The 17476-nt window shown below is 41.1% G+C and overlaps 1 protein-coding gene across 1 annotated transcript; it reads left to right on the plus strand.

Annotated features, from left to right (window-relative positions):
• Window positions 1-8938: 8938 nt before the first annotated feature.
• On the plus strand, window positions 8939-12492 carry LOC124289990 (beta-porphyranase A-like). Its single transcript, XM_046726651.1, has 3 exons — window positions 8939-9231; window positions 10279-10423; window positions 11027-12492. The coding sequence occupies exons 1-3, from the start codon at window positions 8992-8994 to the stop codon at window positions 12475-12477; spliced, it is 1836 nt and encodes a 611-aa protein (XP_046582607.1). The 5' UTR covers window positions 8939-8991; the 3' UTR covers window positions 12478-12492.
• Window positions 12493-17476: the final 4984 nt, after the last annotated feature.

A 17476-nucleotide genomic window follows, 5' to 3' on the forward strand; every position in this document is an offset into this window, starting at 1 on the left:
AGCGATGTGCCCATGAAGATCTGGGTTAAAATTGACCAGCAACCCATGTATATCATTCACGAAGAAGAGGAAGTTTATTCTCATAAATCACATGTTGTGGCATAGAGAACATACAGATAATTTACATATGAACAGTATGCGCTTATTCATGGCAAAAGTAAAACGTTGCTATTGTGTACATGATAGATTCATTTGTACAAACATAAACCTTCCTTGATATATCTCGCTGATTTCAAAATAAGTGGGCTATAACTAGATTTCATAAGTGAATCGGGGGAAGAGAGTCAGCTAGCGGAATCGAGAGCGTGGGCTTGCTGAGCTGGTTGACATATGTCATCGTATCCCAGTTGCGAAAAATGGGTTTCAAGATGTCAATCAATGAAGTACCTGGTCCTGTCTCCATCATTATGTCACAGACCTCAAGGGGCTGGACCCTTGTGAGTGCAGCTGAAATAAGAAACGAACACATATTGCGTACGCGAAAAGGAGCATGTACCACCCACAAATAAATTCGGGCATTTCGCAAGGGGTTATATTCATGAAGCAATCTTAAAAGATACATCTTTTTGACCTGATGCAACAGATAACTTGTAAAAGCCATTTTTTGATGTTTAAAGTTTAGTTTAATACCCGAAACACAAAATAGGTGATTTCGCCCCTGACATCTTTTACCACAGATTTAAAACAAGAAGCATGATCAGTAGGCGAGTGGAACGTTTAATTATGTTTGACATAGTGTGATGTTATAATTCTGAAGATTTGGGAATATGAATATACCACCTTATAGTCTGACACTCGGAAAACCTAACAGCACCAGTTTTGATTTCAAAAGTGAATATAAAGTAAGTGTATGTTGACAATGAAGATATTTTAACAAAATCATTTTGGAGTTTTGAGTAACTTACAAACAAAATATAGAACTACAGCCCCATGCCAAAAGTATTCGCGGAAATGAAAACGAACGTGGCCTCGCGAGATTCTTCGGCTAATATCGCGTCGCGCGCAGTTCAAAATACTTGTCTATAATTTTGATACGACCCCCAGATGAAACGTCAACAACTCTGCTCGAGCTGTGACGTCATAATTTTGTCGTCTGCTCTCCTGTCGCCATCGCAGGTGGATGAATGTAAACATGGGCCGTAGGTCGTCAGAGATGACAGATGATGTGAAATCATAAGTTGTGGAGTTGAAACTGAAAGGAAAACGATTGGTTGAGATATCGACACTGTTAGAGGTTCCTGAAACTACATGTTCTTACATATGGAAAAAATGTTGACAATATGTTGACAATGAAGATATTTTAACAAAATCATTTTGGAGTTTTGAGTAACTTACAAACAAAATATAGAACTACAGCCCCATGCCAAAAGTATTCGCGGAAATGAAAACGAACGTGGCCTCGCGAGATTCTTCGGCTAATATCGCGTCTGTTAGAGGCGCGCAGTTCATATGGAAAAAATACTTGTCTATAATTTTGATACGACAGCCCCCCCAGATGAAACGTCAACAACTCTGCGAGATTCTTCGGCTAATATCGCGTCGCGCGAGCTGTGACGTCATCAACAACTCTGCTCGAGCTGTGACGTCATAATTTTGTCGTCTGCTCTCCTGTCGCCATCGCAGGTGGATGAATGTAAACATGGGCCGTAGGTCGTCAGAGATGACAGATGATGTGAAATCATAAGTTGTGGAGTTGAAACTGAAAGGAAAACGATTGGTTGAGATATCGACACTGTTAGAGGTTCCTGAAACTACATGTTCTTACATATGGAAAAAATATTTGAAACGTGAAGTGTTCAAAATAGACGAAGAAGTGGGCGACCATCCAGGATAACTGAGAGAGGTAAAAAATCTTTACTTCGTACTGTTCACGAAAACCAGGAAATGTGTTAAAGAATATAACTTTCTTGTATAATGTGGGAAGAGATGTTAAGTTTCAGTTAAACGGGCATTGCACAAAAATAAGGTTTTTCGACGTGTTAGTCGAAAGAGGATGCGTATCAGGGAAGTGAACCAGAGAAAGATGCTGTCATGGTGTTTAGACCATAGAAGATGGACGGTGAATGGTCAGTGGAATCAGATAATCTTCAGTGATGAGCCTAAGATTGTGATCGGACAAACCCATCGCGTATTTGTTTGGAGATCGTCAGCTGAAGCATACCGCCCAGAATGTATGTATCCGTCATGTCATCGCAAGGTATCTATTATAATTTGGGGATGTATTTTACCTGGTTTGGTGTCGGTACTATTTGTTAAGTTTATGGAAACATGAACGCCATGAAGCGCAGAAACATTCTCGATGACGACCTGTGGCCAGTTTTAGCCCATCATTTTGTGGATAAACCATACCGTTTTCAAGATTACAATGCACCTGTACATCGGGCTAGGATTTTGGAGGAATACAAACGTGACAATGACATTAGATATATTACATGGCTAGCCCAGTCTCCAGACTTGAACATTATTGAACATGTTTGGCATCGGATGAAGAGATCACTTGAAATTCAAGCTAAACACATCAACACCCAAGATGAACTTTTCACTGCGGTTCATGGCATATTGACAAACCTAAGTGTGGAATATGTGCGAAATTTCTACAGCTCACTACCAGCCCGGATCCTGTCTTGCATACGTAGCAAAGGTCATCTGACAAAATACTGAGGTAATTGTAACTATTCATTTTTCTGTAAATCCTTTTTGAAATTTTGAGACGGTACTTTGTTTATGTCCGCCATCTTGTTTTTCCGCGACTAAAGCACACCCAGAAGGTACCCGTAGAGAGCCACCTCCTCGTGGTGGGTACTGGGTAACACTAAGCGCTCTTCAAACCCCCGTTGTGGACCCGGGGGCATATTTGGTCCACCAACCCGTTTGCCGTGGGTTGCGCCCCTGTGTCGGTGGAGGACGGGATTCTGGTGGTTGAGGGCAATAGGATCCTGGAACCGTGTTCCTGTTGCCCAACACACCACTTTGGCCCTTACTTCACCTAGACGGGTGGTAGAACTGGCCCGATTCTATCAATCGGCTGGTCATGCCAAGCCCTGTGTATTATTGTGTTGCACAAAATGCTTCACCTTTTTAACATGTTTTGACAAAAAGTCTTGGCCAAATAATCTGTCACATGCATTTCAAGTCTATCTTTACTAATTTTGTAATTGGCCTAGAGTCATATACCCAGAAGGCGGTGGCTCATGGGCCAATCTGATAGATTAATTAATTCTTTAATTTTTCTGCTGGAGTATATGATCCGGGTTTCCCTGGTGCTGCAAGTCGGAGATCCATTTGTTATTGGCACTGTCTTTATGATACACGTGGTGGGTCGGGAGCTCGGATGATGAACCATCAACCTCTAATCATGGCTTACGAAACCCCCCTCAAAAAAACAAAACGTCCTTTTGACAGAGATCCTGATGATGATGAAAATATACAGCCCAAATCAATTGATTACTGGCCAAGTTTCTTAGTGATGGAGACTCAAGATAACACCAGATTGAAGTTAAATCATTTTGCTGCACAAAAAGGCAAACAAGGCATAGCTGGTGATGTAAAAAGCATCAAACGTTTACGTTCAGGGGCACTGCTTATTGGGTGCAGCAAAAGGCAACAGGCATCTAACCTGATGACTACTGAAACGTTCTTCGACATTCCAGTATCGGTCTCTCCTCACAGAACACTTAATACCAGTAAAGGAATCGTAAGAGACCCAGATCGATTGTTCACCGACATGTTTGACTGACTGACTGAGTTTGGTTTTACGCCGCTTTTAGCAATATTCCAGCAATATCACGGCGGGGGACACCAGAAATGGGCTTAACACATTGTGCCCATGTGGGGAATCGAACCCGGGTCTTCGGCGTGAAGAGCCGACGCTTTAACCACTAGGCTACCCCACCGCCCCCGACATGTTTGAACTTGATATTGTTTCAGAAAAGAAAGATCAAGGAGTATTATATGTAAAGCGTTTTACAACACGTAAAAAACAGGAAACCATTTCAACAAACACTTATCTGTTTTCATTTTCTTCTCCAACTGCTCCCAGATCACTAAAGACAGGGTACTGTAACATTAATGTCGACACCTACATACCAAACCCACTGAGATGTTTTAAATGCCAAAGTTTGGTCATGGTGTTAGTACTTGCACAATGTCTGTTGTGTGTGCTCACTGTAATGAGAAGACACATACAACAATAGATTGTTAAATGAATTTTGATATATGTTTTGTAAATAGATAAAGTTTTATAATTGGTAGTTCAGATTATCAACTTAGATTGTTAGTGGCTGTATCCTCAAAGGGGGTTGAAGTAGCGTAAAATTATTTTCCTCCTAAGAGGGTACGTAGGACCCAAAACTTTCAAAATATTATTTAAACATACCCATCTTTTTAAACGTAGCATTATTGTTATTTTAATCCTCGGCTAAATTTTCCTACAATCGCCAGTGGCTGAGGGGATGGTGTAAATCAGCTAGGGTCCATGCAGGTAGCAAAGGCACTGTAAGTCCCCATGGTCCCTAGTATGGTGATCTACTTTCAGTTGTCGGCGATCTATAGCCCATTTTTCCACTGTCCGGAATTTTTTCTACTTTTAAAGATATATGCTAGCTAGTTTTAACTCAATCTGTAATAATCTAGTGGAATTACTGTCCTTCGTTGACAGGGTTTTTAAATATTATATGCATGTATTATGAATTTAGAACTAGTTTGAGTCACGATATGGCTGAAATATTGCCGATGTCACTTTAAAATCTTAACTCACTCACTCACAACCCAGAAGGGGCAAGCGCTGAAACGCCTGAAAATGGCTGTCAAATACAGATTGTACAACACAACATTTTGTTTTCGAGTTGTTTTACTAACACGATATGCGATAGTGTCATCGCTTGATAGATATATCTAATAATTTCAGATTTACAAAACTTCTTCAAGTAAAAGTAGGCTAGTTGAGATAGGGTAATTTAAACTCTCCACCTTTATAATTAGAATATGTGTATTTTTAATGTATGGCTAGATTTGTCTAAATTGATAACAGCTGAAGGGATGATGTAAATCCAGCTAGGGCCTATGCAGGAAGCAAGTGTACTGTAAGTCCCCATAACCCCTAGTATGGTGATCTACCTTAAGTTGTTGGGGATCTATAGCCCGTATTTATAGTGTATTGTCATTATAGTTAAAATATTTTCGATTGAATTACTAGTCTGAAATTTATTGCCGTGATAATCTAGTATTATTACTGTCCTTCGATGGCAGGTTTTTACGTTTTAAATTTATTGATTTTATTACTGATATAAATTAAATTGTCCTCGTCACGATATGGCTGCAATATTGCTGATGTGACACTACAAAATAACTCATTCACTCACTCAACGTTATCGCAATCACATGGCAATATGTAAAAAGCATGCCTATATTTCTCTCAATGACGAACAAAGTCATTAGCCAGCCTTGACTGACTGACTGACTGAGTTAGGTTTTACGCCGCTTTTAGCAATATTCCAGCAACATCACGGCGGGGGACACCAGAAATGGGCTTCACACTTTGTACCCATGTGGGGATTCGAACCCGGGTCTTCGGCGTGAAGAGCCAACGCTTTAACCATTAGGCTACCCCACCGCCCCTAGTCAGCCTTGAGGGTAAAAAGAACTGTATTTAGGAACCTTCTGTATTTCATGAAAATGCTGTATTAATTCATTCCTTAAGCAGAACGCCACCCAAAAGTTGAATAGACACGAGTACCTCCTTAAAAATAACCTGAATGTTTCATACCTCTATACTTGTTACTCCCATAATCTTTTTTTAAATATCTGATAGCATTTGTGTTGCATGAGTTACACATTATGACAAGCATTTATCTGCAGTCACGATTTGTCAGCCTATCCTGATAAGCTCGGTGTATCTTGAAGAAACACAGACGAATGAATCACACGACAGTGTCCATGTCCAAGGTCTCCTCATATATCGACATATAGCCTGAATTAAAACTGTTACATAAGTGTTACAGCAACATATTACGAAATACGTCTTATCTGCCAACCCTTCCTGCAAAGAGAAGACAATTGGTCAAAGCGTTCACTGGTCCCGCAGAAGGCCCGGGTTCCACTTCCTAGATGTGTACAACGTGTGGAACCCATTTCCGGTGATATTGCTGGAATATTGTTTAAAACGGCGTAAAAGATTACTCATTCCTGCGATAATTATGCACTAGTTTGCTAAGAAGAAAAATCATGGTGTCGACTCTTTTGAAAATCTGTTTAAGCATAACCTTATCTTTTAATTTCACAGATGTCACAGAGATGTCAGCGTTTATAGAACGAACGTGTTGTTGACTCACGATTCCAGTCTAAATTAGAATTTAAGTCTATTTTAGGTAAGTTCGTTGCTGCCTTTAACAAATAACGTCCTCTAAAAGATTACAGACACCAATGCAAGAACTTACTTTAAAAAGTACACAGTACCATCAACCAGTAGCATCAACATAAAACATATCAGCAGAGTGATCTCCCCTGGCTGCTTTGTAATGACCACGTGGTTTCTGAATAAAGCACCTTTTAAACATAAGTCCTTGTTTTAATACAAATCTAAGACTATTACACACATTGGGGACATTGACCGTATCTTGTTGATAACTGTCCTTTGTTTCAGAAACCGCCTTCAAAGAACTGACAACGAAATGCTCTACAAAGTATGTCATGAACGTCCAGACTGACGTATACACGTGCACGCATGTCAGTTTCATCAGATGGCATTCAGAAATGGAAAAAAGAAACCTTGACATGCTGTTTTGGAGTTAGTTTACTGAGTGCATATTACTGATCCAAACATGACATCATTGCTCAATTACAGTGAAATCATCACTTTACAAATTTCCAAAACAGGATTATCCAGAAAGTGTTGGTAAAACCACAGAGGACTATTAAAGCCACTTGGTCAGAGTAAAATGTCAGTATCTGGTGTGACCACCATGAGCATCGATAAAGGTTTGGCAGCAGTGAAGAAAGAAAGATGCGAAAGCTGTCTTCAGGAATGTTTTGATGCTCTTGCTGAAGTGCTGTGTGCAGTGTCTGAGGTGGCGGATTACGATCAGGAGTACCCCATAGATGTTCAGTGTGGGGACAAATGCGCTGATCGAGAAGGTCAAGGTAACAACTGAACAATGTTTTGGTGGTCCTGTCAAACACGTGCAACGTGAGGTCGAACATTGTCATGCTCCAAAGATCAACCTTTGACGTCGATGAATGGAACGACGTGACGTTGAACTGGTCTTCTGGCAAAAAATCTGGCTTCCCATATCCAATTGCACACTGTCTGGTCGAAGATTCGGCGCAGTCCTGGGTTTGGATTGTTGTGGATGATGCGGCCGTGGTGTTTGAACGAAGATGTCTCAACCGGATGTAGCGATCCAGGGCGGCGGTGGTAACTCTAGGTCGACCTGACCTGGTTCTGTCATTAACACTCCCAGTATTTTTGTATCGGGCCTATAGCTTTGAGATGGTCTGTCTGGACACGCTGAAGTGCCTTTACTTGTGACCTCATGCTGCGATGCCCGTCCTTGTAAACGGCTCATGGTGTCGTTGAGCTTCTGTCCGTCTTTTCATTCTCTTGTCGTCTATAGTGGCTTAAAGCAATGCATGTGGAGTACCATTGATGTGGCTTTGTAAAGCCTACAGTCATATGCTTCAGCTCAGGGTGATACACAATTTCTTGATGCACGTGCATTTCAGGTAGTGTGCGTTTTAGCGATTCACTACAGACATGAGTGTAACGTTACGTTTTTGTTCTACGTTTCTTTTTGCAAACGTTTTGTCGTCGGCAACCATTGGCCCACATGTTGGGATTCAGTAGGGAATGGTTTGTGCCAAATATTTTCCTAAAATTCAATTTTTTCCTATGTCAAGTTTCATTTCTTTAAAAAGTATATTATAATAATACCGGAACTGAACCATGTGAAGCCAACTGTTGAGACTTTCCAAAATTGATAGTGTGCTAAATATTTAACGTCAATGTTTCAGCCATATCGTGATCCACAAGTGATAAACGTTAATTGTGGTGTTTGTTCCTGTGCATAGAGCTAAGGTCACAGATCAGTTGAACTTAATCAACGTTGAGAGAGGAGAGGTCTTGGATGGGTGACCGTGTTTGGCCGCTTGACTAGAAAGTTTCTAGGACTTCAGTCCTGCCCCACAACGAAACACATATGGCGAGTGAGTTTCTTCAAAACACTCTCTGTTCACCCAGCATAAAATGGGTACCCGGTGGGATAAGTCATGTGACTATTAACCTTCTACCGCCTAAGAGGAAGCTTGGGTTAATAATCAACCTGCCACTTATTCATTCGTAGAATATGTGTGCTTTTACTTTATGGCTAAATTTGTCTTCAATCACCAATGGCTGAAGGGATGGTGTAAATCCAGCTAGGGTCCATGCAGGTAGCAAAGGTACTGTACGTAGCCATGGTCCCTAGTATGGTGATCTACCTTCAGTCTACCTGTCTATATTGATTTAATTTTACGCTAGCGTACTTGTTTTAAATTTATACAGCTGTGATACTCTAGTATTTTACTGTCCTTTGATGACAGGTTTTTATGTTCTAACATTTTTTATTTTCATATTGATATAAACTAGATTGTTCCAGTCACGATATGGCTGAAATATGGCCGATGTGACGCTAAATAATAACTCACTCACTCATTGGGTCAATAATCAGATTGTTAGCGCTATGAACATTCGCCTAGGGAATGAAGTTTTTTATATTTTTATTATTACAGCAACATCAGAGGGCTAATGTACTTGTTTAATCTCGTTTGTCTCCCCCAATTCAAACCGAACAAGGCATAAACTCTCATTGGCTAAAAAGACGTCGGACAATCCAATCTTGATAACTGTGAGCTATGTTTAGAACAGGTTAACAGATGGTTGTTTGCCCACACACAGGCATGTTATCGCTCTATATAATAGCTTATAAATTATATATGACACAAGTATAATTTCTGAAAATGATATTCCTAGGATATGTGGTGCACATTTTGTTGCTGGGACACACAGCCCTGTCTGACACGACCGTCACCATCTACAACGAATGGCTTTCCCAAGGGGGTAGAGTCCATTACGAATCCGACAGATGGAACAAACATAATGGGCTGGACCGACTCAATCTTATCCCTAACTGTAAAGCTCTTGGAACTCCATCAGGACGTTGGCTGAACAGAGACCTGAATGACCATTTTTTTGAAAATGTAAGTGCATCACTTAGGAAATCTATTAGACCACAATGTTGTACCCGGTAAGTGAACTGGTGTTGGTCAGATAGTAACAGGTGAGGTCTCGAGAGCTGACCTTAGTCAGTAAATTAAATCTCAATAACCGCCTGCTTCCGATTGGGATCCCCGGGTTTGAGTTTTTACATTTGTTGCCAAACAATGGACCAAGAGAGAAGCTGAACCAGTTACAGCCCACAGATCAGAGACGTTTAGATAAGACCATTTTCAGAGTTAAGAATGACGACCTCTGCCCAGCTTCACTTTAGTCAACTCTTTTACACTGGAATCTGAAGACACATACACATCTTGTTGTCTTTTATTTTGGAATCGAAAACTCTTAACTTCACACAAAGTTTATTTAAGACCTTTCTAAAGACAAGTAATATGACGACCTCTGCCCTAACCACCATTGCCAATTATCAACTATGATCTGACTCTGACTGTACACACCACGTTCATCTTTTGTTTGGATTCCAAAACTCTATAAAGTTCAGTTATTATATATCATGGTGGTCATTTTGTATTCCCTTTGCAGCATATGTAGCCACAGGAATAAAAACGAGAATGCATAGATAGATAAGTGTTTTTAACAGAATGTTACCATTATCTGTTATATGTGCAATCCCACATGCCCTCTCAGGATACTTCAGCTTGACAGACTTCAACAAGCAATATTAGAGCTGTCCGGGTTTGTGATTTTTTTTAAAATGATTCCCAATTCACTGATAAAGTTAAACTGATCTGACTTTTCTTCTGAAGATCTGGTGTTCATCATGCTAAAGTGAAAAGGCCCATCAAATATAAAATTGCATAGGTATTAAGTGTGAATGACAAAACCAGTGTCAAGTATTGTAATGTATTGTAAATTCAGGAATTTAATATACATTCTACCATGACTTAAGTTAATACTGGATTGTGATTGGTTAATTAAAGTCATTCAGGGGTATATAACCACGTTTATATACCTCTGATTTTCCAACACAGTATGTTTATCTCCTAATTATATACATCAACGTCCACTAGTGGCCAGAGAATCCAAGCCACCGAGGCTATCCGAAGCCCAGCTATGCACAAGACCACGCACTGCAGTCGAAAATATGGAGGACATACATGGCACAGCGGAATGGGTACGGCAGTGGTGTTGATAACTTGGTCTGGGAAATCAGTGGTGAGTCGGAACTCAGACATGTTAATGGTCCTTTGGATGATATTATAAGTTGTATGCTTCTCTCGAGGGTAATACGGTCTGATGTACGCCTACAGGCTCGGGTGACACTGCTACAAAGAGGCGTACATCAGACCGTATTACCCGAGGGAGAAGCATACAACGTATTTATCTTACCGCCATGTTAAATGTACAAAATATCATTTTATTTTATGCTAAAGGTCGCTACCGACTATATGACATGCAAACAAAATGGCGTCTGCCTCTCGACTGGATTTTTCACGTCTTAACGCCTTAACCACTGGGCTACCGCCCCGTTTTTGTATCAATTGTTTTTCCGGGTCACCCTCCAGATCTTCCTATGTATAAAGTATTTCAGTTGTGCAACAGTTTACAGCTAAACAATTTCTAAGTATCTCAATTCTGAGAGGTTTACTCTTGAAGTATTGACAAACCGAGAAATATTTTTATATCAATGTTAATTTCATATACAGCCAGTATAACTCCAAATTTCAAGAACAACACATCTGACGCACTAAAATAGACTTCGTCCCATTATGCTAACTCTGCACCTGGTTCATGTTGAAGGAATATTGTTTCAAACAGGTACACACTGGCCCAAGTGGATGGACAGATCTCAGCATCAGGGCCAGTTTCCAAATAATCTGGACGCTGCATCAGAGTTTGTGTCGCTGATGGTTCAGAGTGCCAAGGATTTCACAGGTGGCCACATCCCCAACATATTTGAAGTCATCAACGAACCAAATTCTGACTGGCAGTTCCTGTCTGACAAGACTGTAGTTGACTTCCATCGCCTTGTTGCCCAGAAGCTGAAGTCTCGCTTTGGAATGAAGGTAGGAGGACCCACTTATAATGGATACCGCCTTCAGATGGCCGATGTTGACAATTTCCGTTTGTGGAAGAAAACAGCCGAGTTTCTGGACATGTCTTTGGACCATCTGGACTTCTTCTCTTTCCATGCTTACAATGACCTGCGTGTTTCAGGGGGAAATCACCGCTTCACTGGCTTCAATGAGGCTCGATTTGTTGCTGCAGTTGACATGGTAGAAAATTATTCGCATATCAAGAAGGGTAAAAACGTTCCCATCATTATCAGTGAGTTTGGAAGGGACCGGGTTATGGGCATAGACCAATGGTCCCCCAGCGGCCTGATAGATTTTTCAACTATATACCAACCAAATGGTTATATGTTCACCTTCCTTAACCTCAGAGAGTTCATAGATAGGGCCATTGTGTTTATATTGTCCAATGAGCAATATCCAGGGCACACCAGCCTCAACTGGTCCTTGTTCACTGGTGATGGTCACGAGACTGAAATGACCAAATTCTTCAAGTTCTGGAAATACATGTACAATAATCAGAAGTTCCTTAGGGTCACCAGCGAGTATTCGGGGTGGCAGAGACAGGTGGCTTCTCTGGCTCTGGCTGATTCGAACAACAAGGAAATGACGATCCTACTCCACAACTATGGCACCTCTTCGCAGAACGTCAAGCTGGATTTCAAGAACGGGTGGATTAATCCAACATCTGGTGAATCAACGTGTATTCAGTACGAAAACGGGAAGCCCGCAATGCATTCTAATGTCCATTTTTCCATCAGCGGGAAGGTTAGCCTCACTGGGGAATCTACCTGCTTATACAAGTTCAAAACAAGCTACAACTTCGGAAGCGTGAGGACCAACAATGAGAACACCTACTACGGTAAGAACATGATCATCCCAATCAACAACGGCCAAGCACAGACCACAATCAGTGTACCAGGCTCTGGCTACCATTCTGCACTGTTGAGAGTTGGGGTGACTCGCAATAAGAACGCAAATGGCAAACCCCTCGGCGTCACGTTCAACGGGTTTAAACTACCATCCACATACATGTTGTTCGACGCTGATAACCCTGACGCTAAAACGCAGTGGCAGGTTTGGGAGTTCTGGGTTCCGGAAAGTCGGGTACAGTCTACAAACACTATCGCCATGACATTCGCAGGGAATGGAGGAGAGGTGACGTCTGTGGCATTGGTTGCAGGCAAACTTCAATAAACCGATTATCATATCCGAGTGTCTTGTGTTATATATAACAAATGAGCGACCCCGCTGGGGCCTATGCTGGTAGAGACCTGTGAAGATCCGGTCTGGAATTGGCCTTCAGCAACCAATGATTCGTAAGAGGCGACTAATCGAGGGATCAGGCTGGCTGACTTGGTTGGCACATGTCGTATCCCAATTTCGTAGATCGATGCCCATGCTGTTGATCACTGGAATAACTGGTCCAGATTCGATTAATTACAGACTGCCGCCATATAGCTGGAATATTGCTGAGTGCGGCGTAAAATTAAACTCACTCACTCCATGCTGGTAGCGAAAGTACTTCAAGTCCCCATGGTCTCTAGTATGTCGGGGTAGCCTAGTAGTTAAAGCGTCCGCTCGTCACGCTGAAGACTGGGGTTCGTTTCCCCACATGGGTACACTGTGTGAAGCCCATTCCAGGTGTTCCCTGCCGTGATATTGCTGGAATACTGTTATAAACTCACTCAGTCCTTCTCCTGCTAGTACCCAGCTTAAAATAACATCAATACTCACAAAGTTGGAGCTGTAATTCATCGAATATTCGACAAAGGTTTGAGTCCTGACACATGCTACCTGTTGTCAGCTATTATCTCTGCTTTAGACAACGGTTCCTCTCTGAGTCACTGATCGGGTGGTGAGATTCAAGTTTTGAAGTTCATCTTCTTGTCGTATTTTAATTTAAAGTTCATTTAGTAGAATAATATTAAATGTCATCACGAGAGGACAGCCAGATTAGATCTGCGGCTGAAACAAATTCCATTATGTGCAAAAGTCAAAATAGTGGTGAAAGTCATTTGACGGGATGATTGAAACTTTGTGTGGTTTGCGAAAATGATCAGGTTAGGACAAGAATTACTTACAAAGTACATGTGTACATTGTTATGCAAGTGGTCCCAGAAAAGTATAATATATTTTGTGTTTTTATACCTTCGATGACAGACATTGCGCTGTTGCTTCTGCAAATGTATACTGGAAGAAGCGTCGTAAAATGATAAAGCTGTTCTCTCTTTCTCATGGTGCGTCCGTCACCAGACAACTTATATAGATGAAATGGTTGCCACCTTGATGGTGTCGAAATTTTGTGGTTAGTGATACTGAACTCACGGTACTCGACCAGATACACTTTTCACTGGTTCTCTGAAGTTGGTGAGCTAACTCTGGATGAACCAATATATTGCAGAATCTGAACCATATCGCTATATCCATATCGCGAGATACTGTACCGGTATATATCGGTTTACAGGTAATATTGCACAGCCCTAGAGCAACCTCATGCACAGAAACTGCCAGAGATGCTAGGATTTGTTGGACACACACAATGCCTCTGAGAAAGTTCTGAATTTACACACGGATGGATTATTATACTAAGTCTTATATTTAGGTACATAAACCATTTAGAATGTTTTACTTTACTGGACACAACAAACCTTTACCTTTAAATAGATAAAAGATAATTATATTATATATACAATAAAAACGGGCTGAAGACAGTGTTTGCCCTTAACCCTGAAAAGCTGCAGGCCCTAAGGACCTAGAGCCATAAAAAGATCAAAATGTGTAGGCCCTATATTTTAGCTACAATAAAGTAATTCCTGGCAAACAAGGCCATAAGGACCTACAGAAAACAAAAGTTGTTGGTCCGAGTGGTTTTCGGTTGGCTTCAGGCCTAAGGGCCGACGTTAATTTCGAACGCTGGCTGAAGATGCAAACAACTGGAACCACGAGGTGCTTGCACATATCCACTACAGCTGACTTATCCAACTATCTCTGCCAGGAAGGTACATCATTGTTACGCATTTGCTGACTGACATAGCGCCTACACACAGAAGTTAACATTATACTGACGTAAGATCTTTCTCACTCCATGGACCCGTGAAGATCCTGACTACAGTTGGCCTTCGAATAGTGAAGCTCTTCACCTGATGCTTTCCTCCGCCTTTACTTGTGTTGACTTTGTCCTTAAATATGTCCTGTGACTATTAGGGTTAGAGGTGAGGTGAGGTGATATGGGGTTTAACGTCGTGCTTGAGAATATTTCGCTCATATGACGACGTGCATGCGTGTGTATGTGTATGTGCGGCTGCTTGTACTAGCCCAGACTTAAGCTGGTTTTATAGTGCTAGCCCACTGAGATACCATGCCGCAGTGAAGCATGAATACCCCACTCAGACACATTATACTGACTCCGAGCCGACCAGTCCTTGTTGTACCAATTAATGCCGAGTGCCAGGCAGGGACCAACAAGTACCATATTTTAACGTCTTTTGGTATGACGCGGTCGGGGTTAGAACTGGTCTTAGCAACCCAAGCTTGTAAGAAGCGACTAACGGGATCGGGTGGTCAGGCTCGCTCACTTGGTTGACACATGTCATCGTATCCCAATTGTGTAGAACGATGCTAATACTGTTGATCACTGGATCGTCTGGTCCAGAATATTGCTGAGTGCGGCGTTGAACAACCAACCAACCAAAATCTCACTCCATAAAAAACTTTTTCTGGTGTCCCCCGCCGTGATAATGCTAGAATATTCCTGAAATCGGCATTAAATCACACCCAATCACTCACTCACTCACAAAACATGACATAGCCTAATGTTCTATCAACCAGCTTTGATGTGTTTGTGAGTTGTAGATCGAGCAAAACTAAACTGATTCGCAATTCGTGACGGTGTGCCATTAACCCTAAATTGACGAAACGCGTTTGAATGTGTCTGTACGTAAACCCCGGTAATTATTTCACTGTTAATATGTCTATCCATGATTGACAATTAATAGCAAATACATCAGCTTCAAGAAAATATTCAACTAGTTGGGTTGGGTTGGGTTGGGTTGGGCTTTACGTCACATCGGCATTATTCCAGCCATATAGTGACGTGATCTGCATTCACAAACATTTTAAGTAAAAATCCAAATGAGTTCTATTTCAAAAACATATATATTCATCACATTATTATTTAAAACAAAAAAATGTCATAACACAAGTTCAAAAGCAAGCAATGCTTTATTCACATTTCATAGTTACAATTTATGATACAGGTCAACTTCCCTCAAGTAGTTAACAATGAAATGCCCGCTCATGCGAGAAAACAGATCTTTCAGATTTGTCGCATCATAATGGGAATCCCTTGCAGTCGACAAGTCCACACAGTCAAGCAGAATATGCTGGATGGTTAACCCTTCTCCCACACACATGGAGGGTCCATCCCGTCAGTTTTTTCATGAGTAAACCGACTGTGGCCAATACGACATAGTCATAGAACTACCAGTAGTCATAGAACTACCTCATCACGTCTTGACTGACAACCCAAGTAGGTATAACCAATTGTTGGCTTCAGTTCATGAAGTTTATTTCTACCTACTTGGGTGTCCCACCTTTTTATTCACCTAGTTAACATTGTAAACAACATATTACTGATTGGAAGTCATGTATGCTTGACAATAAATAGTTAATATATCAACTTTAACAGGACGCGTTTATGTACGTGTGACATGGAAATTCTACCATACCCTTGTATTTTATGCCGCATGTACACGACATCAGTAATAAATCTGTAGTGAAATGTAAATGTTGAACTTAAATTGTACATGATATTATTTCTTTCATAGAGATTATTACACTCGCAATTGTGTCATACGACTTATACGAAACGAGTGTGAAATTTTGTATTGCCCGAGCGAGAACACAATTTTGCACGAGTTTCGTATAAGTCGTTTGGCACACTTGCGAGTGTAATAATTTTCTTTATTATCCATTTTATTCGTGAACATTTGTGCAGTAAATTACGGAAAGCAAGTGTGACTGCCATGTTCATTGACGTCACGTTCAATTGTTTTATGACGTCACAGACGACGAAATAGAGAAACAATGGTTGCTAGGGAAAAGTGATATGTGCACATGTGAATATATGATATATATGACACTGGTTATGTTTCACCATATGGATAATAAAAAATGCTTATCGAACAAGCGATCCAGCATTTATGACATGGAAATGGGAAATAACAGACTTAAATGAAAAAAAAAATTTTAACAGAACTCACCTAGTTAATATCGTAAACAAGTCATTGGTGTTTGAAAGTTACTTATTGATCATATTTCCCTTCTGTCCTCATAGGTTATATCACATACATTGAAAGGCTACAATAATACTCAAACCCGATAATAGTATAGCCCAGAATAGAACGTGGGTATGTGTACAAGTATGTATCGCCGTCAGTGTTCGAAATATACATCTCCCGCGAGGCCAAGTTTCAACAGGTTCTTACAGTGTGTGTTAAGCTGTAAACACAGAAAACGAATCGTAACACCCATCGCCCTTAAAGGTACGTCGCTCGGTAAGCAATTACACTGACCGGGAACTTACAAACGGGAAGGGGCGGTGGGTAGTCTAATGGTTAGAGCGTTCGCTCTTCACGCCGAAGACCCGAGTTCGATTCCCCACATGGGTACAATACGTGAAGCCCATTTCTGGTGTCCCCCGCCGTGATATTGCTGGAATATTGCTAAAGCGGCGTGAAACTAAACTCACTCACTACAGACGGGAAACAGAGTACAGTTTTGAGACCAGTTTAGTTGCGCTCTACGCAGTTCAGGAGGTATCAACTAGGGCTGGGACGGGTACTCGGGTACTCGAATCCGGGTCGGGTACAGCTGGAATCGAGTCCTATTTCTTGGAATCGAGTACCCGGAAAAGGAGAGAACTCTGTAATGACAAGGGCAGGTAATAACTTGTCTTTTTCATAATTGACGCAACACTCATTTACATCATTGGTATTGTCCGATTAATTGGGGTTATTATTAACGAGTGTAATTTATCTGCGCATGAGCAGTGAGTAGTGAAAGTGATAAATGTAAATAATGGTGTTACTCTTTATGTTGGTTTAACAGGTGTAAATTAAATAGCCTAAGACCTGTTTTAATGTCTTATTGCCATCCTTTCGAGTTTTCTATAATAATCTCTGTCAACTCGTGA

Source organism: Haliotis rubra, unplaced genomic scaffold (genome assembly GCF_003918875.1).
Source record: "Haliotis rubra isolate DU_JTF1 unplaced genomic scaffold, ASM391887v1 Scf453, whole genome shotgun sequence".
In the NCBI taxonomy this organism is placed as follows: Eukaryota; Metazoa; Mollusca; class Gastropoda; order Lepetellida; family Haliotidae; genus Haliotis; species Haliotis rubra.